Below are 25,704 nucleotides of genomic sequence, written 5' to 3' on the forward strand. Positions count from 1 at the left end.
AAACACCAAATTGTACTCAGCGTGTGACCATAATCTGACATCGAATTTCGAAGGAAGCGAGAGTTATAAAAGAGACCAGGTGTTGGGGAGTGAGAGAATTAAGAATGGGTGGGACAACCATCAATAGACAACTAGATGTTCTGGCTGAGTGTTTCGTGGGTCATGGTCTAGTGTGCAGCATTTTGTGTCTTTCGAATAGAGTAGTGAGTGCAGGGAAGTGATATCTTTGAAGTTTGATACGGTCCCGTCCAAATGCAACAGGTGTTGTATGGGACATTAATCATGAAAGACAGCAAAAGTCCAAGGTCGAGCGACAACAAAAGTAGTTCAACGGGCTGAGAACATGAGATTTATATCATTATTGTCATTATAATTGTAAATGGGATTTGATATGAGTTCTTGCGAATTCCTAACGAAAGACATTCCTTGGATCCGACAGGAAAGAGATATCGAAATACTCCAAACATGGTAGTTACGTTGAATCCCATTAACAGATTGACCGTGAATTTGAAGGTTGCGTGGAGAACTCATTCAAGAGGTGCTGGTCCCTTTTGAGAAGAAGAAAAGCATAATTTTTAGGGGTTTAGCGAGATGGTGGGGGTCCCAGGCGTATAAGCTGCTAGGGATTGAGGGGGTATCGGATTATTCACCCGCAAGTATGAAGACGAATTAACTCTTTTCTTTCAGGGGAAGTAATAAGAAAAATGACACCGAACTCCCTGCTCAAAGGCTCAAAATCAAAGTACGAATATATGAAAAACACAGTCAACGCTTTTTCCAAAATCAAGAAACGCCATGACGGCTTTCAGAGCCTACAGGAAGTGGCAATGTCTTTGACGAAATCTGAAACTCAAAGTCCAAAGAGCTGCAGTTCAAGTTGAAGATAATGTATTTTTGATAACTTGAGAAGATTGTCATGATCCCGATTTCTCGTCTCCAGATCTGGTATGTCTATATGAATGTTCTGGCGCCTAAATGTAGTGACAAGAATCATCGGTTAATAACAATAAAACCCCTTAACATCAGATGAGATCTAAAGCGTGGTATTCTATCCATTAAACAAAATGATAACATGAACCATTTCTTGAACAATGGATAGGAGTGAGAGAAATTAGAAAGGAAGGGGGGAAATGCACACAATGTCCCGAAATCTGTGACGTTTGCTTTCTGCAGAAATATAGATTTAGGATCGCAAGAAAGAGGAAGTCTGGCTTACATACCCAACTATTCTCTCTCTACATTAACGAATAATAAAGATGACAATATCCGAATCAACTACTAATAACAAAGAGGCATATAGAAATGAACAGGTAATAACTCCACTTACATACACACCTACTAACAAACACAACACAACCCTACCTCATCCCCATAAACCACCCTCCAGCTTCCATGCCAAATTCTAAATCAGAGCATCCTTCCTTCCCCTCCCCCTCAAAACCTATCATCTACCATTCCACTTAACAAACCCGCTTACCTATAAACACACCACACCACATCCATCCAACTCCATCCAACAATCTACCAAAAGTTTCAAAACAAGCACCCAATAAATATTCATCAAATATATTCCATACTACATCACACACTATCTCATTTCATTTCTTTCCTCTTAATACAAACACACACACACACACACACACACAATACTTATTACTTTATTACTCTGTAAGATATATAAATCTATATATCCTATCTATACCTATACCTATATGAATTCCGGGGACTGCTATCTTTATCTTCTTTTCCTTTTCCTTTCACTTCCATTTTCACTTCCATTTTCACTCCCATCCACCTCCTTCTACTTCCTTCCATCTCATCACACCCTCTAATCCCACACAAGATTCAAGATTCGAAAGTAATGAAAACCCCCACGCACATCATATCTCATATCTCATCCCTCTCCTCTCTCCCACCACACCCACACCCTCTACATACATCACATACTCCTTTCTCTTCATCTCCCCCTTCATCTCCCTCTCCACCTCTTCACCACCTACCTCTACTCACCTCCTACCTCTCCGTCAACTTTCCAGTCTCCGGTCTCCACTCCCCACTTTCATCTTCTCTTACCTATTTCTCCTTTCCAACTCTTCAAGATACTATTCACATTACCCCTATCAATCTTTAACTATACAGCATACACATTACATCTTCCATGCATCATAACTTTACATCAACCCATTCATTCCAACACCACTAGTAGATTTCTACCCTTAATGTTTTCCAGTTTGTCACTAGATCGCACATCATTTCAAAATAACATCACAAAAATCAAGCAAAGATAAATATTTTAAAAATCATCATTTTTCTTTCCTAACAAATTATCCCTGCCCAACAACAAAAGCACCACCGAACCATAAACCACAAGCACCATATTTAATCTTGTGATTGAAATCTCCCTTGCGAAAAATATCATCACATATGATTAAAAGTGGCAAAAGAAAATTAAAGAAAGCCTCAGAGGAAAAGACGTAATAGAAAAGAAAGCAGCGAGTGAGATAGATTCCATTTCCCCCTCCCCAAAAATACGTTCAGTAAAAAATCCCAAAAGCTCCATCCATTTCCCTTAATCCATCCGCTATCCAGAGCTTGTTTGTGTGTCAATCTTACGCCTGCCTTGTTCGTGATAATTCATCCCCAATCCCTTCGCCATATTCATCCACGTCCTTTCCATTTATTTATGCAGTCAACTTTACCCCGATACAACTTGCTGGGTGATGCATTTACTTCTTAGATTCTGATTCTTGCTCGGCAAGGTATTCCTCATCACTGGCATCGAGAATATCGTACTCCTCATCAGTCATGAATCCATCCTCACCCTCATCATCTTCGAAGTTTTGATTGAATTCCTCAAAATCATCGTTGAAGATTTCTTCGGAAGTTGGAACAACCTTTGGTGATGGTTGAGCTTCATGAATGCTTGAGATTGGAGATTCCTTTTCAAGCTTTGGGAAAATCATTTGACTAGTCTCAGCTTCAGGCAAGTCACGAGTTTCTTGAACCTCGGATGAGGCTTCAGAGGCAAGCTCTTGCTCATCAGCTACAACCTCAGGGGCTTCAACCTTGGCAGCTTCAACCTTAGGAGCGTCAACCTTGGCGACTTCAACCTTGGGAGCTTCAGTCTCAGTAACTTCAGCCTTGATGACTGGAGTTGGCTCGTTGACAGTAATGTCACACCAAAGTCTGTGACCGAATTTATCACCAGTAGGAGTGGTAAGACGCCAGTATGAAATGAAGCTACCGGCACGGTTTGGAGTTCTCATCAAGACAGTGAAACCGTATTCTTGACCAGGAGCGACTTCAGTATAACAAGTTGTGCTCTCAGCAGCACTGACAAGTTCATGTACACTGGCTGGGTGTTCAGGGTCAACAGCACACATGTTATCGCCACCAACGAATCTAACACTGCAACCTGCAGGCCAAGATGTCTTACCACCATTTCGGAGATACCAGGTTTGTTCGAAAACCGAGTTTGGTGTCATGATGGTACCATCAGCAACTGCATCACGAACAAAGTGTGCAACCAATTCCTCTTCAACGGGTGCTGAAACTTCTTCAGTGGCCTCCTCGACAACTTCCTCCTTGACCTCAACCGGTTCAACCTCAGCAGCAGGCTTAACCTCAGCGACAGGCTCAACCTCAGCAACAGGCTTAGCCTCAACAACAGGCTTAACTTCAGCGACTGTTTGAACTTGTGTTGCAGCATTAGTGGATTGAGTTGGAGTAGTCTCAGTTGCCTTTGAATGTGTTGGAGTAAAACGATCACCCATTGGTGCCATGGGTTTACCATTTGGATGATCACCAAGAGTTGTAACGCTAACATTGCGAACAGGTGTCTTGAACTTGATCAAAGGATGAGTCTTGTTGTGAGAGTTGGATGGACTGGCCTCACAAACAGCACAGAAATCGGTGTCATGGCAGACAGCACATTTGTAACGATCTCCAGTGATATAAGCGGGAGAAATGTTACCATCACCATCTTCGGTGTGGTGCTTGTGTTTGCAAAGAGGTCCATCACAGAAAATGCCATGATGACGAACTCTGCTAGCTTGTTGTTGAGCACCCGAGCGACTGACAGGTTCATAGAGAGGTACAAATCTGTGACCTTGGTGGATGAAGGCAGCATTCGCAATGCATGCATCGCAGTAATCCCAATCTGGACAATCAAGGCACTTGTGACGAACACCAAAGATGTTTCTATCACATCCGTCACAAATAGCAGAGTGAGAGGCGTTACGACCTGCAGCGAGAAGAGCAGAGGCCATTGGACCAAAGTTAGCATCCTCATCCACGAAAGCGAAAGCGTGCTTAGGGTTGTGACCATGCTTCAATGATACATGACATTGAACACACAAATCGAAATCTTCACAATCGATACAAGTGATAAACTTATCTTCGGACAATTCGGAGATGCAGCTGTTGCAAGTGCGAGTAGGAACCGGCTCCTTCTCTTCGACTGCGGGAGCGACGAGGGTAGTCTTGGAGTCGGAGAATTGAGGCTTGTTATCTCTATAGCCAGAAAGTTGTTTAGGGGCGAGCTTTTCGGTTGTACTGTGAATGTATTGACCCTTATCCACGATGCGTTTAATCAACCAATGATCACCATTGCAGGTGACTCCAGCGTCGTTACACTCTGGGCACAAGTCGAAGTCACCATTATCACAGGTGCTGCAATGATAGTGGATGTCTGGAATAGAGACACTGCAGCTATTACAGTAAACGGAGAACGAGCTGACAACAGGTTCTGGTGACTTTGAGCTTACTGGAGCTTCGCCATCAGGATATCTGCCCAACAAGTAGGCAGGAAGTGGCTTTGCGTGTCCGATTGCTGTTTGGTAAGCAGCGTGAGTATTCGAGACAGCCATCTCATCAAAGGATTTTTGTAGGGAGATAATTGCTTCAATCTGCTCTTGTACTTTGGATTGCACTTGCACTGCGGCACTTGACTCCTTGTGTTGTGCTTCTGGTCTAGCCTCCGAGTCGAAAGCTACGCTGCGTCTGGCGTTAGGGGTCTCAGTGGTTGATGAGTGTGATGCAGGAATGGTGAATGAGGGGTATTCCGGTTGTGCTACAACAGGCTTGGCTGAAGTTGGTTCTTCATCTTCGACGGAAGCTGGCTTTGGCATGGCTGGTTCTTTGTCCTTGATGGTGACCTTGAGTCTAAGCTTAAGCTTAGCCTTGGCAGCACGATACAATTGTTTGTAAACCGAAGGATTGGTTGCATCGAGTACGATGAAGGCAGCAGCACTATCGGAGTATCTCTCGAAGATAGCCTCAGATGTTGCAGGGATGGCGAGAAGGAATCGAAGCTATGTAGATGATAATGATTAGCTATATTCACATGATTTCATCAAGATCTATCGTGATTAAACACTACAATACGTTTGCAGAATCAAGAAGCTTTGTTTGTAGATAAATTGATGTTATCACATACCTTATCGGGAAGAGTGCTAGCACCGAGATCACGAAGAGGAAGCTTGAATCTTCGATTGCTACCCTCAATATTAACCTTGAGGGTAACCAGAGTATCTGGAGTTGGGGCTGTCATGGACGCCATGATTGAAATTAACAAATCTATTGAAGAGAGTCGTTGTCAGTAAATGTGCAAGAAGTGATGAAGTGATGTCGAGAGAGAGCGGTGACCTTGCAAGGGAATGATGCGGGTGCCGGTAGAGCGAAGATGCCAGGAATCGATCGGACTTACTTATCTATCTTATTATGAAAATCGATTCTTTGAATGGGATGTCTTCGAAGAATCGAAGGATTCGATATTTGTAGAAACCGATCAAAGAATTAGAGGATGTTCTTTTGATCTATTGTGAAAAGGGAATTGTTGTAGGTAAAGTGGATTGATGCGTTTTTGATTGATGTTGTAAGTTGTATGTTGTAGGAATAGAGGATGGAGAAGATGTGGAGAGGAAGATGTAGGTAGGTAGTAGGTGGTAGGTGGTAGGTGGTAGATGGTAGGTAATGTGTAAGTCAGATGGAGTGTAGGTAATAACTTATAAGTGTTGGGTTTAGCTTACGAAAACCAGTTATAGGCAAAGAAAGCCAATCGCTAAAATCAATAAGCAAGGCTGCCGTAGAAGGGTACGTGGAAAGGCCTGTAATTGTTGATTGTACCAAAGGGTGAATCGAATGTCTGGGTAGGTAATCAATTAATGAATATGATCAATTTTTGCCTCTTTCTATTTGATTCTATTGTATGGTAGACGATGTTTAACATCTCGCTGTCCAAGATCCATCCCCTTCACCATAAGCTCTAGATAATCATTTTGAATCATCTCCAGCTTCTCGTTGGCGATTACACCCAAAACAGTTTCATTATCATACTGCATCACACTGCATCACACTACATTACATCTTACATCTCACATCTTACATCCCACTCCAATCTCCATCCCACCCATCCCCTCATTATCAATACTCCAGCTTTCCTACTGCCGCTCTCTCACTACTCGCTCCCTCCTTTATCTAGCATCCCTACTAAAAAGTCCCCAAGCTCCAACTCCTCTTCTCCCAGCAGCTAGATTCTCAGCTAGACTCTCAACTAGACTCTCAGCTAGACCCCCAAACTAACCCCCCAACTAACCCACTCCAGTAACTACCTCCAAACTCAATCGATATTCAGCATCGGTGATAATATCCCTACCCAGCAGTCCCCTCTCTAAATGACGAAGACCAAGCATTGAGCTCATAGACTTACCTACAAACCTCTCATTCTCACAATCACGAGGGCATTCAAGGTCTTCAATAACAAGCAAGCACAGCAAGCCATCAATCAATCGGTGGGGATTGGAGTGCGAGGATATATACTCAACACATTATATCCTATTCGGTCACTTACCTACTTACATACCGAGTATCTCTAGGTACTAGGTAGATAATACACTATCTCTCTCCATCTTCATCTCGCACAGTCTACTCTCGCTATCCATCTTCCTCTTGGCCAATGTCGAGAATGAATAATTCACAATAAGATAGATATATATATATACACAACACACACCTAGCATTCTCCGATTCTCAAAGACTTCGATTCCTTACACACTATAGCATTACAAAATCTACAACAGTATTCCAGCATCTATAACACTATCACAGAATCTATCCCCACCCCAAACCACCCCATACAAAATCTCTATATCATATACCTACCTACCTACAAGTCTACTAGCTAGCCCAACACTCCATAATGCAATCACATCGTACCAAATCCTCCCCCTCCTTCCCTTCTCTTCCTACCTCCCTCCTACCAACCAATCATTTGCCTCCTCTCCCCTCTCCTCATCTCGCCACACCACACACCATATACCACACGCCACACGCCACGCAATCCTTCCCCCCTCCCTCTTCCTTCCTTCCTACCTTCCCGATTTCCAATCAAATCAAAGTCTTGAAACATACAACCACACATACAAAACACAAACAAATACAAACCGCCTCAATAAGGCTCACCATTACACACGTACGCATATACGGAGAGTGTGCTCCGAAATCCCGAATTCTATACAGTGCAGAGTACGAGGTAGGTAAAATCTAGAACATTTAGGTACTATTATCAAATCACCAAGAACTTCACACATGCCTAACAATAAGAATAATAATTCACATTTAACAACCTATGTAGAATCGAAAGGAGGAAGGTAAAACTGATTAAAAAAGTACTTACCCTATCCATATCAAGATGAAAACCCCAGAACGAGAATTACTACTTATGAAAGTGCTTGTTTCCTCCATTCCCTTCCCTTCCTTTGCTTTGCCTTCTTTCCTTCCTCCAACTGAATCAAACGTCCCACGAAATCAAAACTCAAGAAAAAATCAAGGACCACGCCACGAACCCCGGCAATGAACAACTTGTGTTTGCAGAAAAGTGCTCGTACAACCGTACGCCTATAAAAGAGCATTTCCTTCCTATCCACCTAGCACCTTGCTTATCTATTTTCCCTCATCCATCAAATCCATCTTAAACTTCCAATCCCATCAATAACCATCTTTCACTCGTGGTATCCAGTTGATGCGACCACATGTCAAGGGTTGTCAATTCGAATCCAACCCAACGAAGACTCTTAAGGAAAGTCGATCTATCTCCTTCAGGAATTGATCGATCAACATTAATAACGACTTTTGAAACGGCGAATACTTCATCCGCGAGTTCAATGAGTGCCATAAGTCTATTGCTCATTAGTAACTTGAATTGTGGTGACGACAACAATGTAATCCTTACCCCTGTTTTAAATCCCTCCCAATGACTGAATCATCAAAGAATGCAAATAGTGTTTTCTCATCACCATTTCCGCCAACAAATCCACGAAAACTGCATCCTCCCGTATAATCCCAAATTTCGACCCAAGCATCGATTGAATGGCCTGATTTGACGATACCAAAGTAATTATCATGCGTATCCACATCATCGTCAAGACTTGAATACGTGTCCGCACCCATCACGTTTGAGTCACTACTAGCACTTTCTTCTTCACCAAGAAAAATGGTTTTCATGTTCTCGCAGAAGAGTCTCTCACACTCTTCCCGGATGGCGTACGCTGCCCCCTCTTTGCGACTTGTAGTTCTACCTCGATTCTTCATTGAATGATTGATCAATGCGAATTCGTTGGCAGATGTCAAGGCCGCAAGAGGGGGACTTGACGGAGGGGATATTGACCCTGAGCGGACCTCAGGGATACCACTTTGCCCTGTTGGAAGGATATTAGTATTGGATGTTGGTTTGCGAAAGTTGGGTTGATGGAGATGAAAAGGGGAAAACTAACCCGCCAGCGCCGGTAGTGGAGTAATGGAAACCAGAAAGACGAGCGGAAGAATCGACGATGTAGCAGCTGGCGAGGACGTTGGCTTGAGAGCCGACTACCTCGCCGCCACAATTACTACTACTATGACTGTTTTTCATACTTGGAGCCATTTTTCTCGAAAATTGCCAGTTTTGCGGTGTGAAAGGTTTGGGGATAGAATTTGACAAGTTAGTCGGGATTTTGATTGATTTAATTGCGATTCGATTGAACACGATTTGATTTATGTGCGACGATGAATTGAAGTGATGTTTGCAGGTGGGATCTGTAAGTTGGAGATCCTCGACGTGATAGTTATTTGATTTCTTCTTGTGAATTTCGGAGTTTGCACTATTTGATAATCGGTGACTGGAAGGAGAAAAGAGGCGGCTCTGGCTCATTTTTCTTTCAATGTGGATTTTGGGATTTAAACAAAGGCAGAAAAGTTAGTTTCTAATTTCCCCGCTTTGAATGAACCAATGATAATGAATGCTCATGCAACGCAACACAACAACACAAGCAAGCGCCATGACTCTAACCAACTAGAAATTTCTAGGAGGATTCAATTTCCTGTTTTCAGTGAAGTTTTGTTATTATTATTAATCAATGTGATACAAGAATGAATTGACACCACATCTCGTAAGGTCATGTGTGAAGGATATCATATATTTTTGGTGATTTATTCATCAGGAATGAATTACCACGGAGGACAGAGAGTGTGTAGTAAGCAGGAAACAAACAAGAAATCGCCTTTATTCCATTCATTCAACTTCCCCGGGCCTACCTAACTTCCCTAACTTCCCTCGAAACAGAAGCTGCCAAGGAAATACGAGCGTGTACCATCTAAATACGACATTTGATGGTTCTAATGTTGAAGTCACGACTCACACAACACCATGCATGCATTTCACCATATATTTCATCATACCGACAGTTTGTTGGATCCATTCTCCATTGTCATATGTACCTTATTATATCTAGGGATACCTCCACTTGCTGATATACCGGTAGCAAACCACAGTATTCAGAGTTCAGAGTTCAGAAGTAAGAATTAAGAGTTCAAGTCAAAGAGCAAGATGCTACTATAATTCACAGCGTATTACATTGATCCGAAAAGGGAGCAGCTTCTTCTCCCAATTCACATTAACCGCGGGTACATACCTAACACTCACATCGCATTGGGATGAAAGGACACCTGAATCACCGGGTTTGAGATGAACAACAAGCCTTTCCTGCGTGTCCATATGTATGCTAGTAGATTATGCAAAACATTGTTAGAAGGATAGAACGAATATGCAGGTAGTCACTCCACCCCTGTGTACAATGGCCCCTTTCTTTTTGGGAAAGAATAAATGGAGTTTTGTCAAGAATGAACAAGATCTTCAATCTTGTATCTCTCATCTCATGAACATCAACCATCAGAAATCATCATCCTGACATCCTGACATTCTGACATCCTGACATCCTTATACATCCAAACATCATCCATCCTTACAATCAGCTTATCGATAAGCCAATCCAGGCAAGTGACAGTAAGTGAGGGTAAACTATCGACATTATCTATAATTACCCTTTACGACCTACCTTGGCTCCGAGATACCCAGCTCCCTAGTCACCTAGTACTCTCACCAGCTCCATCTATCTTCTGCAAAGCAGAGGCACAATCACACAACCCACGATAATACTCTGTCTGTACAAATGAATGCGACAACACATCTCTGCACAACTGCAATACCTAGTAAAGTGGGAAGTGGTAAGGGAAAAGTGGGAAAAAACACATGATTTATGTAAGTCGTCTCGGTCGTACATATCTACAAATGTATCCTCAATTGAGTAAGTCTGTCTATATATATCGGTATTCAAATCGGTATCTTATTTCACACGCACATGTCACTTACCACGCTATCCTATTATCTGTTCTTGTCCTACGACATCAGATTAATCTAGGTAGTCTTGCTTATAATATCTCTCATCAATCATTTGAATGGGGAGAAGAAGCTACTAGGTATGAGATTGTATACATGTAAATACCTCATTTTTATCCCTCAATTCTTTGCACTCTCTACCTAGGTATCTCTACATCTACTCGATCCATCTCATATCCTTCAATATCTTCCATATCTTCAAATAAAGCTCACAAGATTCCCCAATTTCACATGCGAAACTCATCTACACACACATACAAATGCCAATAATAGCATTGTCTCATCTATAAAAGTGAGTGATCATGCCATCCCTTTCCGTCGCGCAAACAGTCTTATCTTTAAGACCTTTGAGACTTTCCCACGCGACTCTTTGTGTGTGTGATGTTTTAGCTTTATTTACCTATTTCTTACTTGAATCCCTCGTTTCCCCTATTCACCATCAGGTCACATCACCGCAGCTTTCTAATCTTGACGTTCAGACAATATTCAATCATACTTCTAACCACGATACACCTTTTATGACCACACAAATCTTCCATACTATTAGCTAGCTAGCAAGCAGGAGAAGTAGCTATCTGCGAGTAGAACAAAAGAAGCCTCGTCCCAAAAATGTCCAACGAACGCCTCACATTCCCAACCTATCTTCTCCCTTCCTTCTCGTTCCCCTTTCGTCGTCGCACATCCCCTCCCCCTAGCGCAAAAACCGCATCCCTCAATACGAGTACAAGCGCAAACCCTTTGGTTCCAGGATTAAGCTATTCGCCTACGAGTAGCTGCAATGAAACTCCCCTCGCATCACCTACATCTGGGAGTTTTTTGTCGCGCATCCCATCTACTTCTACCCACAAGAGTGGGAGTTGGAGTGAGAATGAGAATGAGCACGAGAATCATGATTTAACCTCCACTCCCACCTTTCCTCCTCGCACCAACCCTCTCCCGCAACCTCATCTCTCCCGTCCCTTCCCCTCTACCATCCGCTGTCTCACCTGCTCCACCCACATCTCCTACTCCTCGCAAATAATCTCCAAAGGCTTCACCGGTCGCCACGGCCGCGCCTATCTCGTTGCTCCGCCTCCTTCTTCCCCGGTTCCTCAAATCCCTCCCTTTCCACCCACCGCTCACGATCGCTCTAAAAATATCTCCAACGTCCGCGTCGGTCGTCCTGCAAATCGAGAATTGTTAACAGGTCATCATGTCGTCGCAGACGTCAACTGCGCAGTTTGTAATACGCTGTTAGGGTGGAAATATGTGGATGCGAGAGAGGCGGGCCAGCGATATAAAATTGGAAAGTTTATTTTGGAAACGAAGAGGGTGGGTGTTGTGGAGACGTTTGAGGATGAGGATGTGCGGACTCATTCGCTTGATTTTCGGGGTGAGGATGATGATGGTTTGGGATTTGGGGGGTGGAAATGGGGGGTTCTGGGAAATACGGTGGAGGGAGGAGAGATGGAGAGTTACATACTTGGAATGTGGAAACGAAAGAAGAGGAAGAAGCGAAGGGATGGGTGAATTTTGATTCGGAAGATGAAGATGAGTGTGAGGAACTTTTTGCGGGGATTTGGGATGCCGAGGTGGCGCAGAAAAGAAGGATTAGGAGGGTTGATCGGAGGAGGAAGGAGGTCGAGAGGGAGAGGTTGGCGAGTAAAGATAGTGGGGTGGGGGACTGTAGGGGAGGGAGATTATGGAAAGAGGAGGGATGGGAGAGGAGGTGGTGGTAATATATAATTGGAATGATTATGAGGATAGGAGGAGCTGGTATGAGAGGTGATGTGAAGGGGTTTATGACAACGATATGATTTATGACGGAAAGAAGGAAAGACGGATGGGTATACATTTACAAGGATGGAAGAGGGAAGGCATGCATTATGATGGGAAATTTCTGGTTGATTTTGCCTGCTCTCATCTGGTTTAATTTGTGCAGATGAGTACCTCGGGGTTTCATCTCTCTCTCTGTCTGTCTCTCTCTCCCTCTTCTTTGGGTGCGGGGATACATACTCCAATTACCTGCAATTTGGCGGTGATGGGATGGGATGGGATGGGATGGGAAATCTAGATCTGGATGGGAATATAGTATAGCATAGCGCGTAGCTTGTCTTGTGCAGGATGTAGGTATTTACATACTTATTTATTGTATATATGTATATATTATATGCATGTGTATGTGTATGTGTATGTGTATGTGTATGTGTATGTATATGTATACATTCAATATATCTTTCTACTCGATTATTATTTGTGTTTGGTATATAATAGTTGATTTATAATGGTTGAGATATAGTAATTTATATATAATAATTGATAATTGATAATATATTTTTCGGCTTTGAGATTTGAGATTTGAGATTTGAGATTTGAGATTTGAGATTTGAGATTTGAGATTTGAGATTTATACTTTAATAGAAAAAGCCTGTTGAAAATGTTTAAGAGTGTTTGAGAAGGATGAGGAAAAAGGCGAAGGGGAGGTTAAAAGGGAGGAGAGAGGAAGAAGGAGAAGAAGAGGAAGAATTAAATTCTTCTTATTATATTGATTTGTTCATCTTTCGGAATCCAGGGTTTAGAGTGATCTTTTGAGGAGGTACGTAGTAAGTCATCCTTGGGGTTTGTTTGTGGAAGATTGGGGGGTGTGGAGGATGGGGGATGAGGGAAGGGGGAAGGGGAATAAGGGCATGGGGGTATGGGGGTTAGATTGATGGTAGGGGATGGGAGATCCGGTATAGGAAATGAATGGTAATTGAACAGGTGATTTGGGAGTTGGTGTATTGGTTATTATTATGAGTTTCTGGGAGGAGGAGGAGGAGGAGGAGTAGATATACGTTTATTTCAATGTATTCATATATATTCATGTGTATATATATTAATGAATCATGAATCAATGAAAATTACAATATACCAACTCATCCAGATAACTAGATACAAGAACTTGAATCCCCCCCCAAAAATAAGGACTTGGCGATTTGGTTTAGGAGAAGAAGAGGAAGTGGATAGATTCTAGATGGGAAGCTGGGAAGCTGGGAATGGTTTTGCTGTGATGTGATGGGAGTGGAGAGTTGGGTATTCGATATCGATATGAAGTTGAAGGTGGGTGAAAGAGGGAGATGGGATTTTCTTGATGTGTGTTGGGTGGATGGATGGTTTGGTAGGTATTTGATGTTGGAGTTGGTTGGAGTTGGTTGGAGAAGGGAACGGGATGAGATGGAATGGGATGGGATGGGATGTGGTTTGATTCTGGTGGATGAGCTGGAAGAGGTTTTGGAATACTAGTATATATAAAAGAGGCTGAATTGATAGATGGGGTTGAGTGGTTGTAGAAGAGGGATTATAGATAGGTAAGTAAATAAGTAGATAGATATGTAGATAGATGTAGGGTGATTATAGATAAAAAAATATTTTTGCTATGTCTATTAAGAGTTAGATGGATAGAATGATTTGGGATGTATATTTCTATTGTAAAATCGAGGTTCTATATCTATATGTGTGATGGAATATTGAGAAGGTTATAGTTCAGTGGAGGGTGGTGGGATGGGCGATGGAATATAAGTTATTGAATGGGTAGATGTTAGATACCAGCTGGAGAGGTGTTTTAAGTTGACTTCTTGGTTATACTGTCATGATACTTTTGGATGTGCTTGAGATTGGACTTGGAGATTGGAGATTGTGGAAAGGAGTCTGAAGTATATCAGGGTAGGTGCGTGGTGTAGTTAGGTATATAGGTAGTTGATATATTGGTGAGCAAGAATATGGTTGACTAAAGTTCTACTACATATATATTACTTTGCGAGATGTGATTGATGATGTCACACATACTTAGCATGTATTTTTGCTATCAGAATTAGTTCGCAGGATACTGTACGATCAAATAAAAGAATATCTAGCAAGCAAGCATTCATCCTATTGTTCAATCCCTTACCTAGGTCGATGTCCTGCTTGTCCCTTTGGAATCTCCCCAGCCTGAAATGTCAAAAGACTTCCTTCTTAAGCTCTAACAAACAAACATATCGATATTGTAAAGTTCACATAAGTTTAATAAAAGTCTTAGAAAGCCCTATCACATGCTAGGTACGTAGTAAGTAGCTTTCATTCAATATCCCCATCAACTATTCAAGTGAAGCACTCCCACCACACCAAACCACACCACTCGAACGACTAAGCAATCCAAAACAGCAAATCCAAAACCAGATCCTACAAACCACACCCTCGAGCATCTTAGTGTCTCGGCGTCCTAAGTGGGATTAGCTCCCACAAATACAATTTTCGGAAATTAGGAACTGCTTTGTGATTCTTTCCTTGGGTTTGTTTCCACGATTACAACTACAACTTCTTTGACTTTGACGCAACGATCTTTCAACGAATTGCCATAGTTTTTGGTTGCCAACAACACAATGATATTGTTTATATATATATAGAGATGATTGAAGATTCTTCTTGAAGGACTGTAAGTTCTCTTTCTCTTCTTCTACGTCTTTTTCAACCATCTTTTGTATCTTGAGTCGCCGTCAACTTCAACTCTAACTCTCAATTTCGAGGCTTGAGCCTGCGCTACAGGCAGATGAATTTACTTTCACTGCGTTGATAGGTTGCAGTTGTGCTTGTTCGCAGTATTCGTCAATTAATCTTGATGGTACACTGATGATGATTTGGTAGGAACGAACTTCTTATTCAGTTACCTCGAGCTGATCACTTGATCTGCAAGATCGGAGGAGTGCTGCAGCAGGTGAGTTATCAATCAAACAACTATGAACTTGCTTGGCTAACTTTGAAATTGCTGCTAGATCAGACTTCGAACACTTGGACTTCTGAGCACCAGAACTGCAAAGATCGAGGACGCAGAATTACTCTGGCTTTCGCTAATTCTTGAATGAATCCTGTGGTCTCCGGCTTGCGCCGTTTGGCAACAAGCTCGTCGCTGTCGTCGCCGACGATAGCATAACGTCATGAGAAGAAGTAAGTTACAACTACGTCTTCCTATCTTTGAGCTTTGCTAACTCAAACAATAGGCGTCGTCATGATGTAGCCTGCACACAGACAGAGCTGTAAGTCAAATACAAGCTCGTGCCTACAGTTGTCCATCGTCTGCAAGCTTTTTTTGACACAATCTCACCACCATAGAGAAAATTTGGGTCTTGGCAGAAGCACATCGAGAATCTGTAACGAGAGATATTACTACGTTCAAGATCAGCGGTGAGTAATTGATTCCAACAATTACCTCTCATTGCTAACTTAGAATCAGTGCTCCTTCGGCTATATCGGTCGGTAAAGAGCTTGGCGGTTCGGACGGCATGATCGAACATGATTCTGGAAGCGATGAGAGGAGCCGACGTGAACTCGGCACTTCATACTCTGGCTAGAGTAAGCGTTGGTGTTCCTCGTTCTGATAAACTTCTCTCGTTGACACACGCTAATTCCCATATCTGTCGTCAGAAACAAGACAACATTGATCCAGGGCTTCAATCACTTTCAGATCAGCAAACAAAATGTACCACCAATCACCGTCATACTCACTCCGGTGCGGCTCGGCGCCGGCTCTGATGCTCAAGTGGCAACGCCGGGGTGGGTATATGATAGAGAAATGAGTTGGGTGGATGTTTCTTCATGGTATGTATTCAAATCCTTGTTGTGGATTGTGTGCACTTACTAACCTTTTGATAGGTATTGGGCATTGAACAATACTGAACAACACATCCAAGAGACACGTCTCGGCACGAGTGATAATATCGGAATGAATGGGAAGAAGAATTTAGTGGTTTGTTCAATATAATAGCAGCATATTTTACCTTTTAGGTTTCTCACTGATTGCCGTGATCGTCACAAAAATGACAAGAAAGTGATCCTTGTTTCTGGTATGGGATTTGTGAAATGCATGGCATATCCATCACCTCACCGCGAACGATCCAACTTTTCAATAGTTGTGATCGTGAGGGATGATGCTACATTTGTGTGTATGGTGCTGGTGGTAGTATTTGCAATGAGATTCGGAGAATGTAAGTCTTCTTCTTACCCATTTCCTTGGCTTACCAACCACTAACAATTCATCAGACTTATACTTCCCGTCGCCAAATCTTGGCAATTCATCCTGGGGTCACTCCCAAAACTCCGTCACAACCTCCACGCCTATCTACTCGCCAGGCCATATCGGCTGCTTGCCTAATGATGACCAGTACAAAGTACTTGGACCACGCGTCCAAGACTTTTGAACGCCTGTAAGGGTGCTTTGTCTGCTATGGATGGGTTGGGTTGGAATTTACAAACCAATGTTCCAGCTCAACCCATCCATGTACCATGGCACGAAGATGGGTTGTCTGGTCAATCCCGACATTGATATGTGGCGGTATCTCCTTCGGCAGAGTAGTTGGTAAGTTTCATCGCTCTTCCTTTGGTGTCTGATATGAGAAGCTGATTTTAGATAGGATAAAATAGATCACCATCTCGATGAATAGTCTCCTCGAAGCAATTGATGGTTAAACGGATCCCGTTGACGGCGATGTAGCGGTTTTAAAATATCTCAGAACTGCATTGAGTTTCCTGCACAGCATTGTCTGTCTCTCAATACTCACAACACTCATTTGTAAGTTTTCTAGTTTTGAGTTCATTACCATGGTGAATTTTTTATACAGATATATGCTCACGAAATGGTAGTCGGATCCAGTACTTGAAACCTCCTCTGAAGTCCTTCATTGATTAAAAGACAACTTCAGTGGCAATTCCTCTTGGCTCCGGTCATTGAAAGAGTCCTGTTGATCTTCTCGGAAGATCGGTCTACTCTCAGAGTGTACTGCACATCTCATTCGTCCGACATTATGATCAGTCGATGATGCAACCTTCTGGTGGTGATTCAATGTATGTACTAATGCCTCACATTTTCACCACACAACTCTCTTGTTGGTTGGTAGTAACATATTTCCAGCTCGACACGACAATAGAGAAAGGCGACGAAGAGGCCAGATCACCAACTCTAGCCTATAGAGAGAACGAGAAGATGGGAGGGAGGTTTCTTTCGACTTTTTAAGAAAGACTCAAGGATAGACGGTGAGAACCGAGAACCGAGAACTGCGCCTCTTACACCTCTACCAGGGGCGGGTGTTCTGGGGCGATGAAACAGTCGTGGTGGAAAACTGTCGTTACTGCTGCAGCAGACATTGTATATAGACAGCCATAGGAAATGAAATGGTGTTCCCCGTAGCCGCTTCGGCGTGCGTCTTCATATGTATTGAGTGATATTTATGGTGTGGAGAAATTGAAATGGTTGTCTTTTGCTATCGGTAAGTTTCTTTGTCGTTATTACTGATTGGTTGCTAATTGTCTTTGTAGGTAGACAGTCGTGTGTGTTATGATGAGTTTTCGTGCTGGGATATTTGAATGGAATGATAGGATTTTAAGAGGTATATCATCATGCCCTATTCCGAACCCCAACCTCGTGCTAATAGAATTCTACCAGCTCCACTCCGCCACTTGGTTTCATGACAGGAGATGTCAGTCACGATCTAGCAGCTTTCCCCATCGACAATCTTTTTTCTCATGATGGCTGAATCAAAGCACGATGCTAGGGAAGTTCAAAATCGGAACTTCTTCCACAGAGAGGCCGCATATCTTAGCCCTTTCTGGCCAGTTATCAATTAAGTCAGGAGAGCACTTTTCGACTGAGGTTGTTGCAACCGGTTCCTCGGGAACTGAAAACAACACTGCTATCCTGATTTTCGGAAGAAATGTCAGCAAGAACTCGCTACTAGCATTGATTCTATCCTCATTGCTGAGGTGTATAACCAAGCACTACCCCACGATCATGATGTGGCTCTTAATTTCCATAGAGAGCTTCTCGAAGTCGTCACATTTGCTTGCCAGTCCAGGAAATTCACGACAACTTGCAAGCCATTGTCCAGAAGGAACATTTGAAAGCATCCAAATTCTTGGAGTGAATAGCCACCACCACGCAACTTCATTAGTGCCGTGGAGAGATTCTCCTTGATTCGCCACATTTACCTTCCCTGTGCAAGAATTCCATGACAACTTCCAAGCTATTGCTCGAGTTGTCCAGAAGGAACATTTGAAAGCCTCCATACCCCTATGGGTGAAAAATAAAGCACGACCCCTCCATTTTGGGTGTCACGACAACCTGTGCAAGAATTCCATGACAATTTCCAAGCTATTGACTGAACGGTCCAGAAGGAACATTTGAATGCCCCCTATTTACCGGGTGCGAGACCAAACGCCCCCGCTTGATTATGGGCTCTCGCACCCCATCAAACCAACCATAATCGAAACCGATCCTTCCCTTGAAACATGCCCCGCTTACATCGCCGCTACATCCTTAAGTTCCAAGCGCCGCGGTTTCCGTCATTCCTGGATAGCATCCATCAATGGGTTCAACTTCATCGGTTTGGGTGTTGGTGGTTTGGCCTTCACCATCCAAAGCTAGTTCCTATGAATATTGTACTTGGAAATACGAGCTTTGAAGTTGTTCTTTATGGGCGTCTAATTGAGGAAGTTGGAGCGGGTGCGTGCATTGTTAATAGACAAGAGTGTATGGATTGGAAAGATAAGTTTGAGGGGGACTTTGAAGAGCGGATGCTGTTGAGATTCTCCAAGATTCGCCATGTTTGCTTTCCGGTTCAGGAATTTCGCGATAACTCCCAATCTTCTAAGATTGTTCAGAAGGAACATTTGAATACCTCAACAGTCTTCCGGCTTGCTGGCGACTTGCTGCCAGGAAACAGAACGAGAGGTTAGCGTTGGAGCGACGGCTAGCAGAGCCGCACTTAGTACGACGCTCTCTGCCTACTAGAAGGAGCATTGGATTTTTTAGTAACATGAAATTCAATTACTAGATTGTCCAGAAGGAATATTTGAATGCCTCAGCAATTGCTCGGCGCTATTTTCCTGCGCCTGTTGTTACGGGCAGACAAATACTGGCCTGAACCCATCAGAAACTCTTGGTCAACGTTTGGATGATCATGCCGGAGTGGGGGGTAGATCTGGAAAGTACGCGTCGGAGGAAAACTAAGCGGGAGCACAAAATCGTAAGTTTTTGCCGATAAACAGCCTTCTTGTCTTCATCGCTGATCCTATGTTATATATAGATCCTCGCAATTGTCCAGAAGGAACATTTGAATGCCCCAACAATTGTCCGGCTTTCTGGCGACTTGCTGCCAGAAAGCAAGATGAGAGACTGGCGTTGGAGCGGCGTCTAGCAGAGCCGCACTTGGTGCGACGCTCTCTGCCAAATAAAAACAAATGGAGCATTGGCTTTTCCATAAATTTTGCATCTAATTCCTTGCTTGTTCAATATCACCCTCGTGTTCTGTTTTGGGTGGTTGATATTGGAAGGGGTTTCAAGGTGGTATGAGATTGAACGAAGTCTTGCATCATTTGTTGGTGGCCCCGTGGGGTTGCGGACACAAGGGTGGAGGGGTTGAAGATGAAGAAGGTAAAGAGATTGGCGGGATTTTGAGATTATGATCATGTATAATGTGTTGTGGTAGTTTTACTTCACATAGCAATATATTCCGTTCTCTCTAGCCGCTTCGGCGTGGCTTCTTGATGTGTTTCTTTGAGGTTCGTATCTCTCGTACACTGATTTTGCTTGACTTTTTTTTCAGGTTATAGCTGACAAATAACAGGAAAAGGAGAGTGACGAGCTCTAGGATGCAGCAACACCAAACTAAGCTTGAAGGTTGAAATGACGCTCGAACAGGCATGCTCCTCGGAGTAACCAGGGAATATGCTGGATGTTTGATGCAGATACCAGCGGGTGCTCACTTCTTTTGAGGTAAATGGATTTGGCGACAGATTTTTTGGAGTAGATTTTGGCTAATGATGATGAAAGTAGCTTTGGAGCAGTACGGCGATATCCATGTCTTGAGATGGGACAATTACCACGAATCTTTGGAGGAAATATCAGTATCCTAGACCATGATCTCCGTCTTGGAGATAATCTTGAGATCATCTGTCCGGAATTCGAGAGAGTTCAAGAGAGAATTATCTCTCTGCGCGTTCCAGTATTCCTCAAAAGCAAAGCAAGAAGAAGAAGGCAAGGCGTTTGGGACCTTGTCTTCCTGGCTTTGGGAATGAAGAGGCGGGGGTACCTGCTCCAAAAGCTGTCATCAAGATAGCTAGATAGCGAACATCTTGAGAACCGGGAGCAGTGTGGCTGGCACACCATATAAGCTTCCTGTATGAAAAGGCAACCGACACGTTTCCGCGCGTGATATCGGCATGGCATTGCCAACAAGATCGACTCCCGATACTACCTTGTCGCTCCGACGGTTTTCATATCTGACACTCAAGTGATCTGTGAATATTCTTCATTGATCCTCGGAGATACAAAGCTACCTACACTTCGCTCGTCCCTCGCTACAATATTACACATTGAGCAGGGACCTACGCTCTTCTTTTTCTCCGGAAGAGGAGCTTAGCGAAGCCGAGAAACGCATTCAAAAGACAAGCATTTCCGAGATTGTTAACAAGCTTGAGCTTTGCTTGAGTGCTGGAGTTGCAACTCCAGATCCTGCTGGCTTGCTTTACCTCTGCGACGGGCAAGGTAACTGGGGACGTTCAATGATAACAATGCTGAGCAGCAGGTTATTCGTATCAGAATGATCAAACAAAGTGATTCCAAGTACGGCTCTTGCTGCAAGACTTACCGGCAAGGTAACTGGGGACGTTCACGCTACGCATCCTTGGCCCAAGGGCCCGAGTTTTTGTTTGGTCGGCGAGAGGAGAAGACAAAGCTCAAAACCCCAAGGTAAGTTCCCTATTCCACCAATTCATTTGGTCCAAACACTCATTATAATTCTAGGTTGCCAGATGGAGTTTATTCAGCTATCCTTGCTATAGGAAGGCTACGGCAAGCAGAAAATTTCTGGGAGACAATCGCTCATTCTCCGTCTGATACTTCAGGTCATGATTCTTCGGGATGCACTGAATGGTTCTGTGACAAGTCCAATTGTATAGCATCCAGACGAAATGTATCCAAAAGGGCACAACTCGAGGGGAGCAGCCGTTGACTAATGGATGTTGTTGCTTCTTTTGCAAAAATAATGTATATAAGGGCATGACCCCAACCATGCAGAAGATGAGTTTGAAGCTTGAGAATAATATCATTTGCCAGAATTTCAAAAACCATATTCCTTCATCTCGTTTTGGTTCCATATTGCAATCTTGATTCGACCTAATAGGAAGACGCTGGAAGGATTAAGAATGGGAGTCTGCGGGTATTGAAAGGTTGATATGTGTGATTGTTCCTAGTAATAAGACGAAAGTAGTGAAGCCAAATTTAACGTCAATGAATTTCAGATAACAACGAAAGACCTTCTCCACCAGGCGTGTTTTGCTTGACGATATAATGACATCTCTCAAGAAAATCCATAATTCATGCTTACCATGAAAGGTAGAGAGCCATTGAGGAGTATCGTTCTCGCCAGTTTCGTAGAACCATATTCAGGAAATATCGCCATGTGAGGAAAGCAAACGTAGAACAATAAACATCAACTTGCCAGAGCTTGAGCAGACATCGCCTGAATTTTTCTTATGAGAAACTCTATCTATATAAAGTATCTGCTTTCATCGGCAATAGACATGCAAACATTGAGTTGAACTCTGGAAGGAAGCAGAAGCAGAAATAAAACGTCGATTTATATCATCCTGATACATCCTCCGATGGAATGGGGTATATTCAACTCTGCTAAATAACTAGACATCTTGAATATATTTCAATAAGACGATGCCAAATAACAACGAATGGAGATGTGATCAAACGAAATACTTCGTCTGTACTGGTGTATATGTTGTCCCGTTGCCAAACATATCTTTTGAAAAAGGGTCTCTTGACATTCAAAGATGTATATGATGAACATTTTCAACTCATCCAGAGTATGATAGATATTGTTCATTCACAGCTGCTGAAGACTTACAAGAAAAAATGAATCGTTCATTCTCTCTCATCCACACTTATCCATTCCATCAATTCAAATTGTGAATGCCGAAACCGAGGAAGTGAAGTTGAGGGCCGTGCAGTACTTATCTCAATCACGTGCTCACAGACAATTTAGAGGATCTTATCAACACGGTTTTCATTTGCAGTAAGCCGTATTCATACTAGCGTCTTACAGCTACTGTGCCTTCCGATAATTAAGCGTTCAGGCTTACCATTCACAGTACAACAAAGAGTTTAAAGAGTTTGTCAACTTCGCCCCAAGAGTCCTTCTTTCTATTACATCTCCATCTTCATCAACGTTCTTTTCGACATCAACACAACCACAACTTCACGTCTTTACGATCAGGTTTTCGCATCAAAAGAATTTGTACAATTGGAAAAGATATTCACACTGTCGGGAAAGAACTTAAGGAAAAGGAAAACAATTGATTTGGAGGGAAAAGAAAAAGAATAATACAAAGAAGAGAGAAAGAAGAGTGGATCATCTTGGTGGTGCAAAATTGTGTTTGGTCTTGTGGAGGACAGCGGCAGTTTTCAAAGAAAGAAAGAAACATCACAATAGCAGTATTATCTGCAATCTTGTACAATCATTTCCTTTTGAGAGAGCTTTTTCTGTGTCACCAGAGTTATCTCCAGTGATCGCAATCATACTTGATTTCACTTCATTTTCTTGAACGGAGAGAAGAATCTTGATATTGCACCGGTCGCATTCACGAAATATCCCTTCTACCCTTCCATATTCCATCATATTAACTTATTCCAAGTGTTTACTTGATCTTATTGAGTGCATTGGAAGAGTAGTTTGTTTCTCTGTACACGCCAACGAAATCGATTTATTCAACTCGAGGATCAACAACTTCTTTACAACTCCACCTTTTGATCAACTTAACCAACAGCAGTCATGACGTCCTCCGTGTTCTTCAAGTTCAGATCCCAAAAGGAACCCTCTAGAGTTGAATTTGATGGTACTGGTATCTCCGTATTTGAACTCAAGCGTGATATCATTATCAAGAGCGGATTAGGTGACGGAACCGATTTCGATCTTCAGATTTACAATGAGGCAGACAACGAAGGTAAGGATTTGTTGTATCCCAAACTAGATATTGATTCTGATGCTGACCAATACAGAATATGATGACGATACGACCGTTATCCCACGATCAACCTCGATCATCGCTCGTCGATTGCCCTCCATCAAGCCGGGAGCAGGAAGAGCTGCTAGGTACATGTCGGGACAAATGCCAATAAAGCAAAAGAATTCGTCGCGAAAAGAACAAGGAAAGCAGGCAAATGCAAAGGCAGTTGCATCTACACAAGGGTTGGCACAAATGAATAGTGCGATGACTGAGGAGGAGAAGATGGAAGCCATGTTTCAGGCTCAAAGTGATCAATGGACGGCACAACAAGAAGATATGGCCAAGTAAGTTAATTATTCTTTTCCAATCCAGTAATCTATTCTAACAAATCTTTAGTCAAACCCCAGTCTTCCGACCCGGTGGTAAGAAAGGTCAACCCCCACCAAACGTTCCAGATCATGAACCACCAACTGGTTATATCTGTTATCGATGTGGAGAGAAAGGACATTGGATTCAGGTCTGCCCTACGAATGATGATCCAAATTTCGATAACAAGGCTCGGATTAAGCGTACAACTGGTATTCCAAGATCTTTTTTGAAGACTGTAGAGAAGCCTGTTCAGTTGACCAATGATGGTACGGTGGATGATACTAAGACCCCATCTGGTGTGATGGTAAATGCTGAAGGAGAATTTGTCGTTGCTGAGCCTGATAAAGCTTCATGGGAACAATTTCAGGCTAAGACCAAGTCATCTGCTGCTGCCCAGAAAGCTGCTGCTTTAGGAGATAAAGTTTTGAGAGATAGAGGATTGGAATGCGCGCTCGACATGAGAATATTCATAGATCCAATGAAGACGCCCTGTTGTGAGAAGACGTATTGCAATGACTGCATTACTAATGCTCTTATCGAAAGCGATTTCACATGCCCAGGATGTCAGACTGATGGAGTATTGATTGATGATCTGAAGCCTGATGATGAGATGACCGAAAAGATCAAGACTTATTTGGCAGAGAAAGATGCAGCCGCCAAGAAAGAAAAAGAAGACCAAAGAGCTAAAAGTCCTAGCGTAAAGTCTGAGGCTACCAAGACGCCCCCCCAATCTAAAGCATCAATAATTGCAGGAAAAGCCAAATCGCCAACACCAAAGCAATCACCTAAATCAAAGTCACCAGAAGTTTCAAAGCTTTTGAAAAATAGTCCCAATCAAGGAAAATCAGTTACCCCAGTTGTTAGTGTTCCTGGTGCTCCGTCAGGACCTCAGGGTAAAAAGCGACCTGCAGATGAATTACTCGAGAATCCAAAAATTCCCAAAGGACCAAAAGCTATGCGCCAAAAGGAATCTGCCATGAACCCACAACAAAACATGATGAACGGAATGAACGCAATGAATGGTATGAACGGGTTCCCAAATATGAACAACATGCAACAACAATTCTACGGCAATGCAAATGGCTTCAATAACGGCATGCCAAATATGAACATGATGAATCAATTCGGTATGGGAGGTATGAATCCAATGATGGGCATGAATCCTATGATGGGTATGAACTTCCCGGGTATGAACAATATGCCTATGTTTAACAACGCAAATGCATTTGGTAATATGAATCCCATGATGAATGGGAATATGCCACAAATGAATGGAATGGGTAGAGGAATGAATGTACCAAATGGTGCAGCAGCTGGATTTCCTAACCAACAAAAGACTGTTTTTGCGGAACCTTTACCAAACGAAGAAGATAATGCATATTTCAGAAAACCGGTCAATCCTCATAGACATGTGGGAAGACAGAGGAGGGCGAGACCGAGTGATTACCGGGAACTTTGAGTGGTTTATGTGATATCAGAACTGGTTTCCCTTGTTATCATCGGCTTCAAAAGAATATCAAGGAGCTCTTGCTTCAAATGAAAAATGACGGCTGGAGAACTGATACAACATCTTGATACCAGCACATTGGTTTTTCCACAAAACCAATTCTTCTTAGAATTTG

General features: G+C 42.8%; 8 protein-coding genes across 8 annotated transcripts; 6 read left to right on the plus strand and 2 right to left on the minus strand.

Moving 5' to 3' along the window:
* Positions 1-2,726: 2,726 nt before the first annotated feature.
* Bfra_008426 (putative zz type zinc finger domain-containing protein) lies at positions 2,727-5,560 on the minus strand (the record flags this gene model as incomplete). The annotated part of the gene is made up of 2 exons (XM_037338788.1): positions 2,727-5,312; positions 5,438-5,560. The coding sequence occupies 2 exons, from the start codon at positions 5,558-5,560 to the stop codon at positions 2,727-2,729; spliced, it is 2,709 nt and encodes a 902-aa protein (XP_037192094.1).
* A 2,409-nt stretch (positions 5,561-7,969) lies between these two features.
* On the minus strand, positions 7,970-8,920 carry Bfra_008427 (putative ornithine decarboxylase antizyme protein; the record flags this gene model as incomplete). Its single annotated transcript, XM_037338789.1, has 3 exons — positions 7,970-8,177; positions 8,231-8,689; positions 8,772-8,920. The coding sequence occupies 3 exons, from the start codon at positions 8,918-8,920 to the stop codon at positions 7,970-7,972; spliced, it is 816 nt and encodes a 271-aa protein (XP_037192095.1).
* Positions 8,921-11,320: 2,400 nt separating this feature from the next.
* Positions 11,321-12,429, plus strand: Bfra_008428 (putative yippee family protein; the record flags this gene model as incomplete). Its single annotated transcript, XM_037338790.1, has 2 exons — positions 11,321-12,164; positions 12,194-12,429. The coding sequence occupies 2 exons, from the start codon at positions 11,321-11,323 to the stop codon at positions 12,427-12,429; spliced, it is 1,080 nt and encodes a 359-aa protein (XP_037192096.1).
* Positions 12,430-15,642: 3,213 nt separating this feature from the next.
* On the plus strand, positions 15,643-16,056 carry Bfra_008429 (uncharacterized protein; the record flags this gene model as incomplete). The annotated part of the gene is made up of 4 exons (XM_037338791.1): positions 15,643-15,652; positions 15,734-15,741; positions 15,771-15,889; positions 15,933-16,056. 4 exons carry the CDS (start codon positions 15,643-15,645, stop codon positions 16,054-16,056), a joined length of 261 nt encoding a protein of 86 aa, XP_037192097.1.
* A 126-nt stretch (positions 16,057-16,182) lies between these two features.
* Positions 16,183-18,671, plus strand: Bfra_008430 (uncharacterized protein; the record flags this gene model as incomplete). The annotated part of the gene is made up of 6 exons (XM_037338792.1): positions 16,183-16,262; positions 16,358-16,451; positions 17,613-17,695; positions 17,780-17,846; positions 17,889-17,967; positions 18,283-18,671. 6 exons carry the CDS (start codon positions 16,183-16,185, stop codon positions 18,669-18,671), a joined length of 792 nt encoding a protein of 263 aa, XP_037192098.1.
* Positions 18,672-18,881: 210 nt separating this feature from the next.
* On the plus strand, positions 18,882-20,773 carry Bfra_008431 (uncharacterized protein; the record flags this gene model as incomplete). Its single annotated transcript, XM_037338793.1, has 6 exons — positions 18,882-19,095; positions 19,122-19,351; positions 19,383-19,464; positions 19,531-19,684; positions 19,745-19,982; positions 20,612-20,773. The coding sequence occupies 6 exons, from the start codon at positions 18,882-18,884 to the stop codon at positions 20,771-20,773; spliced, it is 1,080 nt and encodes a 359-aa protein (XP_037192099.1).
* A 144-nt stretch (positions 20,774-20,917) lies between these two features.
* On the plus strand, positions 20,918-21,708 carry Bfra_008432 (putative f-box domain-containing protein; the record flags this gene model as incomplete). Its single annotated transcript, XM_037338794.1, is given in 4 exon segments — positions 20,918-20,967; positions 21,031-21,282; positions 21,297-21,446; positions 21,501-21,708. 4 exon segments carry the CDS (start codon positions 20,918-20,920, stop codon positions 21,706-21,708), a joined length of 660 nt encoding a protein of 219 aa, XP_037192100.1.
* A 1,830-nt stretch (positions 21,709-23,538) lies between these two features.
* Positions 23,539-25,541, plus strand: Bfra_008433 (putative dwnn domain-containing protein; the record flags this gene model as incomplete). Its single annotated transcript, XM_037338795.1, has 3 exons — positions 23,539-23,710; positions 23,766-24,057; positions 24,110-25,541. The coding sequence occupies 3 exons, from the start codon at positions 23,539-23,541 to the stop codon at positions 25,539-25,541; spliced, it is 1,896 nt and encodes a 631-aa protein (XP_037192101.1).
* Positions 25,542-25,704: the final 163 nt, after the last annotated feature.

This window comes from Botrytis fragariae, assembly GCF_013461495.1.
Source record: "Botrytis fragariae strain BVB16 chromosome Unknown tig00000061, whole genome shotgun sequence".
Lineage (NCBI taxonomy): Eukaryota > Fungi > Ascomycota > Leotiomycetes > Helotiales > Sclerotiniaceae > Botrytis > Botrytis fragariae.